Source organism: Elgaria multicarinata, chromosome 8 (genome assembly GCF_023053635.1).
Source record: "Elgaria multicarinata webbii isolate HBS135686 ecotype San Diego chromosome 8, rElgMul1.1.pri, whole genome shotgun sequence".
NCBI lineage: Eukaryota > Metazoa > Chordata > Lepidosauria > Squamata > Anguidae > Elgaria > Elgaria multicarinata.
In genome coordinates this window covers 112,486,417-112,500,515 of record NC_086178.1, presented here as the reverse complement: position 1 = coordinate 112,500,515, position 14,099 = coordinate 112,486,417, and the positions used below count along the sequence as shown (strand labels likewise).

Here is a 14,099-nt window from a genome sequence, read left to right as displayed (position 1 = left end):
AGTAGTTGTGACAATAGAATTTTAACAATTTTCAAATAGAATTTAGATATAAAATGCCAGTAATTGGCAAATGATTATATCAAACTTCACCTCCATGTGCCACCATTTTGGGATTGGCTCTTCCCCTGGAACACCATTTTGTGACTGCTTCAGTCTCAATCATATTTAGCTCTCCTAAGGGGTAGAAAGTTTGCGAACCCCTGAAGTTGATGTCCCAATTTATTTGTATGACTTACGCATCAGAGCACTTCATGTTAATTTTTTTTAAAGAAATAAAAGCTGGGAAGACTACCAACATAATAAGATTAGTTTTGAAAAATCTCACTAATCACATATTCAGGATAATGCATGTCTGAATCAAAAACTGAGATCAGAATCTGAACGTGAGAATCTGTTTTCATTTTAAAACTTCTATTCCTAAGGCATTACACAAACTAAGGCCTTAGCTAGACCTAAGCATTATCCCAGGCAAATGGAGGGGTTGTCCCTGCCTGCTCCCGGGATCCCATGTGTGTCATTTGGATGCACAGGGATGATCCCGGGACAATCCCGAGATATAGGCCTGGTCTAGCCATGGCCTAAGAAAGGGCAAAAAGTCAAAAGAACTTTTCATAAAATTAAAACTATTTATGTATTCGTAGTGCCCCAAGCCTTACATGTAATATTTTTAAAGTGTTTGAAACAAAATTAACAGTTTGAGAATGATAGACAGGCTTGTCAAAAAGGCATGAAAGTGCAGTTGGCCTACCAATGTCGCTCAGAAGTGAAAGTATTTGGCTCTCCTTAAGACCACAGCAATTTTCAGGTGTGTTCAAGAGCTGCAAAAAAAATAGCATGTTTTAATTTAAACTGCAAATGTTAATTAGATGATTCCTATACACCCATGTCAAAGTACTACATATTTTAAGAGCAAGCAATTGCTTGAAAAACACAAACGCTATTTGAAGAAGGCCTCTATGTATATAAAATGAGCATCCACGTCAGCAATCTAATTCAGCAAGCCAAGCAAATATGTTATTTTAAAGATAAGTAAAGCAGAAAAATTACAGATGTGTAACAAATTTAAGCTTCAAATTTTTTATTTTAAAAAGTTTTAAAACAACTTTTTTATGCCCCAGATACAGGGATTTCCAATAGGACTTGAAAAGCAGAAAAAAAGAAATAATTATTGCCAAATGCCTATTGGAGCTCTCTCTCCCCCCACCCCACTCATTTTTTATTTTTTTTTGAGCCCACGATTTTAATCTAATGGTAACTATGTACCCAAAGTTGGTTCCTATAAGTCTTCAAAAATGTTGCAAAAAAGACAGGGGCAAAAACTAGAAAAATAGCCTTTTCTGTGTTGTGTCCACTCTTAGGAATACTCTTCCCCCAGATATTAAACATTTGCCATTTCTGATGCAATTCAGATGTATGTTGAAGATGGGTTTTTTGCCTTGGCTTTTGACTTTCTGTTTGTTTATTAGAAAATAAACATAAAATCATTTTCAAACAGAAAATGGCTACTGGTAACATTTTAGTGTGTTTTAGGTATTTTGTATGTTTATATGGTTATATTATGGTTTTAATCTTGTACACCACTTGATATGTTTTACAATCACAAGCAGATCTGAACTATCAAGAGGCAGATAGCCAAAGGCTATGGGGTGACTGCAAAAACATAGATATAGAATCATAGAATAGTAGAGTTGGAAGGGGCCTATAAGGCCATCGAGTCCAATCCCCTGCTCAATGCAGGAATCCACCTGCTCAACTAAGGATGCATGCGTATTCAAACTGAGGAAAACTGGGCACTTGCTGAATGCCAGTCTTTCAGTGCCCATCTGTAAGAGCTTTTCTGTGCCAGGAAATGGGGCAGGGTCTGGAGAAGAAGTTGGCAGGTTGGATGGAGAAACCTGCCATATCAGGCTCATGGTCCAGAATTTTCCCAAGCTCATATGTCGTGCACGTCCAAAATAAGCTTGCCAGGAATGTAAATTGCCTCTGGAAAGGATGGGGAACATTTTGTGTTACATACTACGCACATCAACAGAGTCAGATGCAAGATCCAAAGAACAGATCCATCAATCCAGTCATGTCACTGAAGAGACATGCATTACCTTCCTGAGATCTCCTCTGGAGCAATATTCCATAGCTAAAAGTGGGACATCATTGACAAGGAAATTAATCTCTTTAGGCACTTCATAGGCTTTTACAACATTGGGGTGGTTCAATCTAAAGAAAAAGTGGAAAGAAATAGAATGTACACTGAAAAAGCTTAATACTATAGGTAATGCTAAATATTCAGAAAATACACAGTATCAACTTTTGTTGTTCTCGAAACTGGAACAAATCAAACCAAACCAAACTTAACCATCCAATAATGATTTAATGAATTCAGATAGGTTTTCTGTGAAGCTACAGAGCTAAGTGGCCAGGGAAAGGGGTGCTGTGTTTCTGCAATGTACAAATAATAATAATAATAATAATAATAATAATAATAATAATAATAATAATAATAATAATAATAATTCTTACCCACCTCTCCTTTTGGAATGAGGCAGGGATCAACATTAGTACAATACAGTATAAATCAGATACATAAAATTTATTAAAAGAGCATATAAAATCAATACAGCATCAAAATAACAATCAACAGAACTTAAAAATTCTTGGTTTAACATTCATCTGGGTAAGCCTGCCAGAAGAGATTAGTCTTTATGGCTGTCTTAAACTTGGAAAGAGTGTTAAGTTGATGAATCTCCTCCGGCAGGCCATTCCACAGTTTGGGAGTGGCAGAAGAAAACGTCCTCTGGGTAACAGTTGCCAGCCTTAGTTTTGGCTGACTGAAGTAAGTTCTCCCCAGAGGACCTGAGTGTGCTGGGTGGATTGTACGGGAGAAGGCGATCCCGCACGTAACCTGGACCCAAATCATGTAGGGCTTTAAAGGTAATTTAAACACTTTGTACCAACACTTTGTGTTGTCCCTATTAATTTCATTCTGTTGTTTTTAGCCCAGCACTCCAGCCTATCAAGATCACTTTGAAGTTTGTTTCTGTCTTCCAGGGTATTAGCTATCCCACCCAATTTTGTGTCATCGGCAAATTTGATAAGCGTTCCCTGCACCTCCTCGTTCAAATCATTAATAAAAATGTTGAAGAGCACTGGGCCCAGGACTGAGCCCTGCGGTACCCCACTCGTTGCCTCTCCCCAGTTTGAGAAGGTTCCGTTGATACACACTCTTTTGAGTTGGATTCTGTAGCCAACTGTGAATCCACCTAATAGTTGTTCCATCTAGCCCCCTTTTAGCTAGTTTGTTAATCAGAATATCATGGGGCACTTTGTCAAAAGCTTTGCTGAAGTCAAGAATTATGACATCCACAGCATTCCCACAGTCCACAAGGGAGGTTACCCGATCAAAAAATGAGATCAGATTAGTCTGACAGGATTTGTTCTTGATAAATCCATGTTGCCTTCTAGAAATCACTGCATTGTTTTCAAGGTACTTACAGATTGACTTCTTTATAATCTGTTCCAAAAATTTCCTAGGGACTGATGTCAGACTAACTGGTATGTAGTCCCCTCCTTTTTGCCCTTTTTGAAGATACAAACAAGATTAGCCCTCCTCTAGTCATCTGGCACTTCACCTGTCCTCCATGATTTCACAAAGATAATAGACAGTGGTTCTGAGAGATCTTCTGCCAGTTCATTTTTTACTCTAGGATGCAGTTCATCGAGACCTGGAGATATGAACTCGTTCAGAGAAATTAGGTGTTCCTTGACCATTTTTAAAAATAATATCAAGTTGCAATCCTGTCCCTTCAGCTTGAATTCACATTTGCCAGGGAGGTCATAGACCCTCTTTTGGGAGAAGATTCAGCCAAAGTAGGAATTGAGCACTTCCGCCTTTCCTTTGTCATCAGTTATCATTTTGCCATCCTCACTGAGTAGTGGAACCATTTCTTTCTTCTGTCTATTTACTATGCACATACCAGAAGAAAGCTTTTTTGATTTTCGCATTTGTTGCTAGCCTCATATCATTCTCAGCTTTAGCCTTTCTGATGTCAGTGCTGAATTTAGGGGAACAAGTACCTCGCGCAGTTTGGAAGATATACTTCTATTAATGTAGCCCATAACAGCATTTGGGCTCAATGGAACAACTATTAGGTGGATCCACAGTTGGTTACAGAATCGGACTCAAAGAGTGCTTATCAATGGAACCTTCTGGAGCTGGAGGGAGGCAACGGGTGGGGTACCGCAGGGCTCAGTCCTGGGCCCAGTGCTCTTCAACATTTTTATTAATGAATTGGATGAGGAGGTGCAAGGAATGCTTATCAAATGTGCAGATGACACAAAATTGGGTGGGATAGCGAATACCCTGGAAGACAGAAACAAACTTCAAAGTGATCTTGATAGGCTGAAGCACTGGGCTGAAAACAATAGAATGGAATTTAATAGGGATAAATGCCAAGTTCTATGCCTAGAAAAAGAAACCAAATGCAAGATGGGGGATACTTGGCTCAGCAATACCACAAAGGAGGAGGATCTTGGAATTGCTGTAGATTATGTGTGTGGGGGTGTTTGTGTCGGCAGTGGATGTAGGACGCTGACTGCAAGAGCTCCTCAGCTTCTATAAACATTCCAGCCCTAGACTAATGATTTTATGACAGCAATTTGAACAGCAATAAAAGCCTCCGATTCCTCAAGCTGGCATGCACCTGCAGGTGCAAAGATACTATCATTACTGATTATTTTAAATCGAAAGAGAAAGAGAGAAAGATCTATGAGCATGTCTAAGATGGTGACGGCGGTTTTGACAGCTTCTCAAGGAGCACAAATGGAGGACTCAGGTCAGTCAGGGGGAAGTGTGACCGAGCATTATTAAGGTAACAGACCGTGTTTCTTTATCTATACGTTCAGCACTTGCCCCTCAGTATGCCACCTCCCTGGGGTGGCACTTTCCCTCAGTATTGCTGACTACTAGTTCTTGTAAACATGCTCTCCACCAAGGGCTGGAAAATTATTTCATGGACAATGCAGTAGATTCTATTATGCCCACATTGTGCTGGGAGGCAATGAAGGCAGTGATTCAAGGGACCTGTATTAAGGAGTTGAGTGGATTTAGAAGAAGAAATAAGGCCCAAATAGCGGTTCTTGAGCAAGAAAGACAAGCCCTGTGGGATAACTATAGATGTACTAGTTCTTTGCGGTTTCAGAGGTTGTTAGTTAAGAAAATAATGCTTTGGATGTAAACAAAACCATGATGAGTCTTTTATATCTTAGACAGCAATATTATGAGTATGATCAGGGCCGGTGCCAGACTATTTTATGCCCTGGGCAAGGTGAGCTACTTTCATACACACACACCCCAAAATGCCAACTTTGATATTTAAGAACATATGTTTCCTGGAAAAAACGAGAAGCACAAAACTTGAAACTGCTAAATTTATTTTAAAGTGCAAGAAATACGTCATGCCAATTATAGCAAACAAATTGGAAAGGAACGTCTATGGGTCTAAAATGCATTATTTAATAGGAATATCACCTCCAAATCATCCCCCTCAACTCACACACGCACGCACACACATCACTCACTCCAAACAAACACACGCATGAACACATGCATTCACTCAAAGACACCATGCACCCCATTCACCCATACATTCTCTCTCTCTCTTTCTCTTCCAGGTGCGTTCTGGAAGTCCGAACATGGAGCCGCCCCACCCTCACCCCAGCGTCCCTGGCTTCGCTTCGGCTGGGCGGGCGTGGGGCGCCATCTCACCCGCCCAGGCCCAGCTGAATCCTCGGGCCATGCAGGCTCACAGCCAACGTGCGTGAGTGCTGCGCTGTGCCCAGCGCCCCTCTTAGTTTGGCGCTCTAGGTGGCCACCTGAGTGGCCTCTATGGTAGCACCGGCCCTGAGTATGATGGAAGGGGAGCAAAGCTTTTAGCTAATCAGTTGAAAAAATACCGGGCTAGAAATAGAATTGGAGCAATAAAAGAAGTTGAAGGCAAAAAACACATGGATCCTGTAAAAATTACAGAACTTGTTACTAAATATTTTTGAAGGGATTTTATGCAGATGTTGGATTGGATGAGGACAATATTGAGTAATATCAAGCGGCCTTCAATGTTAGTGTATGCCCAGAGGAAGCCCATAATTGGTTGGAGCGGCCAATTTAGAGGAAATTGAGGAGGCAGTAAAAGAAAGCCTCAGAAGTCTCCTGGCCCAGATGGGTTTACTGGAGAATTTTATAAGCAGTTTAAAGAAATGTTGATTCCCTATCTGTGGCCTTGCTTTAATGGAATTTTGGAGGGGGCTCAACTTATTTATTTATTATTTATTTATTTATTTATTACATTTCTATACCGCCCAATAGCTGGAGCTCTCTGGAAGTCAGAGACTTGGACCCATTCCAAGATCATTGTTCTCCCCAAACCTCATAAAGGCCTATTGAAAATGGAGTCTTACCGACCCATTTCTTTGTTAAACTATTTATTTATTTATTTATTTATTACATTTTTATACCACCCAATAGCCGAAGCTCTCTGGGCGGTTCACAAAAATTAAAACCATAATAAAACAACCAACAGGTTAAAAGCACAAATACAAAATACAGTATAAAAAGCACAACCAGGATAGAACCACACAGCAAAATTGATATAAAATTAAAATACAGAGTTAGAACAGTAAAATTTAAATTTAAGTTAAAATTAAGTGTTAAAATACTGAGACAATAAAAAGGTCTTCAGCTGGCGACAAAAGGATTACAGTGTAGGCGCCAGGCGGACCTCTCTGGGGAGCTCATTCCACAACTATAACTACAAACTTTTCACTCTAGTTCTTACATGTGGCTTTATTCCACATAGATGTATTCCAGACTCAATTTGCAGGGTTTAGTTTGATGCATTATTGTAAATCTAGATACTCCCCTTTCACTATAGTTGCATTAGACATATTTAAAACGTTTGATTGCATTCATAAGTCTAATGAATGCAATTTATTTAAAAATGCTTTATCTCACTACCAATTTGGCCCCAAATTTCTTAATGCTATTCAGGCTATATATTCCCCTACTTCAGCTCAGGTTCCTATTAACAAGTTAGTTTCTTCCTCATTCAAATTGTATAGTGGTACTAAACAGGGTTGCCCCTGTTCCCACTGTTATTTACCCTGGTTATTGATTTTTTTAGCATGTAATCTTTGTTCAAATCCAGGGGTTGTAGGGATTAATGTTCAACATAAAAGTCATCTGGTAAATTTATATGCTGATTACATGTTATTAATGCTGCGGGAATTGGAACAGTTTCGAACCACAGCTGGCCTTTGGATAAACTTCAAGAAATCAGATTTGCTATGTATTAGTATCTCCCCTGGGGGATCAACTTCAGATTTCTCAAGGTTCGGGTATTGGGTTCAGAGTCACTTCCATTACTTATGTTATTTCAAACATTTAAAGAAATTATTCAAATTGAACTATGGTCGAGTATGAAAGCTGATTATGAAAGTTATTAAACGATGGGGAAAACTAAACGTTTCCCTTGCTAGCTGAGTAGCTACAGTTAAAACGACGATTCTACCAAAATTGTCTTATTTGTTCTATGTTCTTCGTTTTGATTTACTATTTAAAACTACTAATAAGGTCTGGCAGCAGAGAATAGAAAAAATATTTTTACTAGTACTAAGCTGAGGATGGCTAAAGCACTTCTGTACAGATCTCCAGCAGCTGGAGGCTGGGGTATCCCTAACCTGATGTTATATTATCAATTCTACCAGCTGCAACATCTCTGTTCTTATTTAGATCAGAACGTGGAAAGCCATTGGGTGCAAACTGAGCAAGCATCGAGCCTCGTGTGGCGCAGAGTGGTAAGCAGCAGTTACTGCAGCCGAAACTCTCCCCACGGCCTGAGTTCGATCCCAGCGGAAGCTGGTTCTCAGGCAGCCAGCTCAGGTTGACTCAGCCTTCCATCCTTCAGAGGTCGGTAAAATGAGTACCCAGCTAGCTGGGGGAAAGGTAACCGCGACGGGGGAAGGCAATGGCAACCCACCCCGCTACAACATCTGCCAAGAAAACGTCAGTGAAAGCAGGCGTCCCTCTAGGAGTCAGCAATGACTCAAGTGCTTGCACGAGAGGTTCCTTTCCTTTCCTTCTGCACAAGTTGACGGTAGGAGTTTCTTCCTCTTTGTCTGCCATTTTATAAGTGTGGAAGAGTAGGAAATAACAGTTGATGCCAATCCGAATACACCTCCATCCAAAGTTTATCTCTTCAGACAGGCAATTCGATGTTGAGGCATTTAGGAGACAAGTTTTTTTCTGGATAAAGGATTTTTGTCCTCATTTGCAGCCTTTTCCCAAGGATACGTGGTGAGATCAGCTGAGGGACTCAGGTATCAGCTGGCATGGTATCAGGTGGGCACATTTATTAGGCAAGATATGATAAAACAGCAAGCTTTGTGAGAGCTTACATCTTTTGAATCACTTTTTATTAGGTTAGAGGCACAGAGAAAAGTCTTAGTTTCTAATATTTATAAAGTACTTATTAATCTAGATATGGGTAATGCTGATGGGTTAAAAAAAATGTTCGATGTCTGATTGGAATATTACAATTTTCTGTTTAAAAATGCACAGCATTGCGCCCTTAACCTTTTTGTATGTTAAAGATTTTATATTATGTTTTTATTGTTGTCCTTTGAGTTTTAATTTTTACAAACTGCCCAGAGAGCTTTGGCTATTGGGTGGTATACAAATGAAACGAATGAATGAAGAAAGGAAGGAAGGAGAGCAATAAAGATGAGGGAGAGAGATCAGAATAAACTTCTGAGATGTGATAGTGCACATCCTAAACATATTAGAGAATATATTCCATATGGCCAATTTGTAAGAATTAAGGGAAATTGTACAAAAGACTCAGATGACAAAAAAAGAGTCTGGGAATTTACATCGTGCATGTCTACAGAGGGATTACTCAGAAGAAATGATACAGAGACCTAGAAGGAGAGTGGACAGCACCAATAGAAGGTCCCTTTTTGTATCTAAATAAAGGAGATTCAACAGCAGAATAGTATGTAATTTACCCTTCCATAACATCAGTACATCTTTAAGATACTCTATAAATAAATATTGGTAACTAGTAAAGACATAGTGGGATGTAAAGAAAACCTTATATGGCTTATAAAATAACTAGGAATGTAAGTGATTTGATAGTCAGGAGTGATATATCAAAACAAATTACTATGATAGACAACCTCTCTTACCAGGACTAGGACCTCCTATAGGACATTTCCCCTGTGGTCATTGCAAATACTATGAACATTGTTTGAAACTAAAACAATTTGTGAATCCAACCGACGGGAAAGAATACACCCTGAAGGATTTAACACGTTATAGAAAATTTGTTGTATATGGCATATTTGTCCCTGTGTAAGAAACTATATACAGGAAACACAACAAGGAATCTTAAGTGGAATCAGCTACCTAGGGAGGTTGTGGGCTCTCCCACACTAGAGGCATTCAAGAGGCAGCTGGACAACCATCTTTCAGTGATGCTTTAGGGTGGATTCCTGCACTGAGCGGGGGTGGGGGGTGGGTTGGACTTGATGGCCTTGTAGGACCCTTCCAACTCTGCTTTCTATGATTCTATGATTCTATGATCAGAATAGGAGAACAAATTAGCAATATTAAATGTGAAATTATGGGAGCACCCCTAATACAACACTGGAGAGATAAATCTCATAAGATAAGAGATCTCTAATTTTGGACAATAGAAACAGTTACGAATAAGACTGATAGAATCCTTTTGGAGAGGGAGGCAAAGTAGATTCTCAGGCTAAATACAGTTACTCCCTTCGGCCTTAACAAGTCTCTTGATCTTGTGGCACTGCTTTGAAAAACAGCTGTTTCCAATCGCTTACTGTGGGCTTAAATACCCGGAGTCCTTTCTTCTAATTAGCAAAGTATAGGGGGCTGTGGGTCCATAAGAAAACTCCTACCTCATTTTTGTTTGAGTAAGTTTGAGTTTCATATATAGGATAAGGTAGAAATAATCTTTATGTTTTGAGCCTCTTACTATCTGGTTTTTTAAAAGTTTTTTTTAAAAGAATAAGTTTCTTTATTTGTAAACGTTCACGATTACTTCTCACATGTTGATGTATACTGAACGAATTGTGACTGACAATGATGACCTTTTTGTCTTTGTAAATATTATACATACATATGTATATTATCTCCTCTAGATTAACCTGAGGAAGGACTTTAGGGTCTGAAACACTTTGTAATTATTTTTAATAACCACATCTCTGTTTTCATCCCTTTGCCTCTGGCTTTTTTTTTGGCTTCCTTTTTGGGGTTCCTTCTTTTTTGGCTTCAGTTTTTCAAATTGCCAAATGTGCCCACAACCCAAAAGAGTTTCCTACCCCAATGTATATAGATGAATAGAGATACAGAGCGAGATTATCTTCTGGAAAACAGAGAAACTTACTTTTTCATTATCTGGATCTCATGGCACCACCGATCTTTGTTTTTCACACTTAGTTCCTGGCGACAAGACTTGATTGCTATCTTAGTACCTAAAACCTACAATGCAGGAGAGGGGGGAAGAGCAAAAGGGAATATTAAAACAGGTGACCACAGTGATAGCTGCATATTCTGGAACTATGGGCTCATCTACACCAAGCAGGATATTCCACTATGAAAGCGGTATGAAAGCGGTATATAAAAGGCAAGGGCCACACTACTGTTTTATAGCGGTATTGAAGGGCACTGACAACTGTTGGGGCTCACGGACCATACCATATACCACTTTCATACCACTATATCCTGCTTGGTGTGGATGAACCCTAGAAGTCCACAAGCAGGGCCACCGAATTGCTCATTAAGAAGTAACCCTCATCCAACTTTGCAGTGTTTGGTCAACGCGTTGCAACAGCACTGGGGATAAACTGACAGGCTTTTCCATGAGCCCCTGGCTACCAGGAGGAGCAAGGCCTTCTCTGCTGTGGCACCCCGGCTGTGGAATGAGCTCCCTAAGGAGGTTCGCTTGGCACCTACATTATATGCCTTTAGACGCCAGGTGAAGACCTTTTTATTCTCCCAGCATTTTAACAGTCTATAAATACATTTTAACTCTGTGTTTTAAATTTGTAATTTTCCATTGCTGCTGTTTTTATCTGGTTGAGCTTTTATATTGTATTTTATATTATGGTTTTATACTGTTGTTTTATACTTTGAATTATTCTAAATTTTGTGAACCGCCCAGAGAGCTCCGGCTATTGGGCGGTATAGAAATGCAATAAATAAATAAATAAAATAGGCCAGATCTACACCAAGCAGGATATTGCACTATGAAAGCAGTATGCCTGGGACCCAACACTTGTCAGCGCACTTCAATACCGCTATAAAGCAGCCGTGTGGCTCCTGCCTTTTCTATACCGCTTTCATAGGTTTTCATAGTGCTATAGAATAGAATCATAGAATAGCAGAGTTGGAAGGGACCTAAAAGGCCATCGAGCCCAACCCCCTGCTTGGTGTAGATCTGGCCATAAAGTGACATTTAATTTTTATGCAATATTTAATAAAGAGTTTTAGACGCGTAAGGCTTCTGCACTCATCACCCACCCCCCTTCGTTTCTCCGACCACCCACGCTGTCCGCTCGCTCAGTCCGTGCACTCCATTCCTCCTCGTCGACCCCCTGCTCCGGCCAGTCAAACTCACCCGGTGCTGGCAGAGAGAGACGTCGCCAAAGCCGCCGGTGCCCAGCCGCTCCCGCATCTCCCACGGGTCGCAGATAGCGGCGGCGCCCGGCGGACCCCCGCGCAAGGCCACGGCGGCGGCGGCGCCCACCGGTCGCTTCTCCATCGCGGCTCCTGCGCGCTCTGCGCCGCCCGGGCTCACCTCGCCCACCGCAGCTTGACGGGCTCTCGCGGGAGCTGGGCAAGCAGCCACCGAATCAGTTCGCCCTTCCCTTTCCGGTAAGCGTGGGCGGAGAGAGCGAGAGCGAGCGAGCCAGCCAGCAAAACAACCCCGGGAAAAGCATCCTGGGTCAGCGGCGCGCACGGCGTGCGCCTTCTTGGCATCCCGGCGAGTTTTGGTGCGACCCTCGCAAATGCGCTCTTTCAGGGCGGCCGGGCGCACGCGGGGGCGCTGACAGGCGCGCGGCAGCGGGAGCCACTTATTCGCCCAATGGGTCTGGATCTCGTAGGACGCCGAGGATGGAGCAGCTGCTCGTGAATGCGCTCCTCCTCCTCCTCTCCTGCGCAGCACAGGTAAGGGATGCGCGCGCGAACCGTGCGCGCGATGGCAGGGGTTGGAATGGTCGCGGAGCACAAGCTGAATAGGAGCCCGCAGTGCGATGTGGCTGCAAAAAAAAAAAAAAAAAAGCAAATGCTATTTGGGGCTGCATGGATAGAAGGATAGCTTCCAAATCGCGTGAGGGATTGGTTCCCCTCTATTAGGCCCTGGTTAGGCCTCAATCTAGAGTATTGCGTCCAGTTCTGGGCTCCACAATTCAAGAAGGACGCAGACAAGCTGGGGCGTGTTCAGAGGAGGGCAACCAGGATGATCAGGGGTCTGGAAACAAAGCCCTATGAAGAGAGACTGAAAGAACTGGGCATGTTTAGCCTGGAGAAGGAGACATGATAGCACTCTTCAAATACTTGTCACACAGAGGAGGGCCAGGATGTCTTCTTGATCCTCCCAGATGCAGGACACGGAATAATGGGCTCCAGTTACAGGAAGCCAGATTCTGGCTGGACATCAGGAAAAACTTCCTGACTGTTAGAGCAGTATGACAATGGAACCAGTTACCTAGGGAGGTGGTGGGCTCTCCCACACTAGAGGCCTTCAAGAGGCAGCTAGACAACCATCTGTCAGGTATTTATTTATTTATTTATTTATTGTATTTCTATAACACTCAAATAGCCGGAGCTCTCTGGGCGGTTCACAAAAATTAAAACCATTCAAAGTATAAAACAACAGTATAAAACCATAATATAAAATATTACAACTTGGGACCAGGATACCCGAGAGAGCGCCTTCTCCCTTACCAACCTGCCCGGTCACTGAGGTCATCCGAGGGCCTGCTCCTGGTGGTTCCACCTAGATCCATCCTCTGATTGGAATCCACCAGGGGAAGAGCCTTCAGCGTGGTGGCGCCCCTCCTGTGGAATTCCCTGCCTCTGGAGGTCAGGCAGGCTCCGACCTTGTACTCCTTTCGGCGCCTCCTGAAAACATCTTTATTCCAAGAAGCCTTTCTTTAACATGCAGCCTTGGATTTCTGATTTTTGCTTCTTTTTAAATTTTGTTTTAACTGTTTTATTCTGTTTTTATTTTCATTTTGCCTTGTACACCGCTCAGAAATTTTTCAATGGGGAGCGGTATATAAATATTCTAAATAAATAAATAAATAAAATACAATATAAAAGCTCAACCAGATAAAAACAGCAGCAATGCAAAACTACAAATCTAAAACATCAAGTTAAAATTTATTTATAGACTGTTAAAATGCTGGGAGAATAAAAAGGTCTTCACCTGGTGTCTAAAAGCATATAATGTAGGTGCCAAGTGAACCGCCTTAGGGAGCTCATTCCACAACCGGGGTGCCACAGCAGAGAAGGCCCTGCTCCTCCTGGTAGCCACCTGCCTCACTTCCTTTGGTGGGGGCTCACAGCGAAGGACCCCTGAGGATGACCTTAGGGTCTGGGAAGGTACATATGGGAGGAGGCATTCCTTCAGGGTGGATTCCTGCACTGAGAAAGGAGTTGGACTCGGCCTTGTAGGCCCCTTCCAACTCTACTATTCTAAGGTTCTGTGATTCTACGTTAAAGTAAAAGAAAAGAAACCCCCCTGGTGAAAGCTGTTCCCGCACACATCTTTTTGCTTGGACTGGCTCACAGGGATGACTAACGGTGTGCCATAGGGAGGCGGGCATTCCTCCCTGGCAACCATCGATTTCCCCACTCCAGTGTGTATTTTAATAACATTAAAATATCTGTTAGAAATATCATGAGATATACACTATATTGATCACCATGGTAATCCGTGCAATATACTCCTCACATAGTTGTAGTCATCATCACCATCCACACTAACATCCAGAAAGCAGTCATACCTAAAACATGTTCA

At 41.8% G+C, this 14,099-nt stretch overlaps 1 protein-coding gene across 1 annotated transcript in view; it reads right to left on the bottom strand.

Moving 5' to 3' along the window:
• CHUK (component of inhibitor of nuclear factor kappa B kinase complex) overlaps positions 1-11,806 on the bottom strand; it is a 70,416-nt gene extending 58,610 nt beyond the window's left edge. Inside the window, exons 1-4 of the mRNA XM_063133190.1 lie at positions 11,691-11,806; positions 10,458-10,552; positions 2,100-2,214; positions 749-818 (exon numbers count right to left, since the gene is read on the bottom strand). Coding sequence (XP_062989260.1) covers positions 749-818; positions 2,100-2,214; positions 10,458-10,552; positions 11,691-11,747 — 337 coding nt within the window. The 5' untranslated portion in view covers positions 11,748-11,806. The remainder of the gene's footprint in view (positions 1-748; positions 819-2,099; positions 2,215-10,457; positions 10,553-11,690) is intronic.
• Between the last annotated feature and the right edge of the window lie 2,293 nt (positions 11,807-14,099).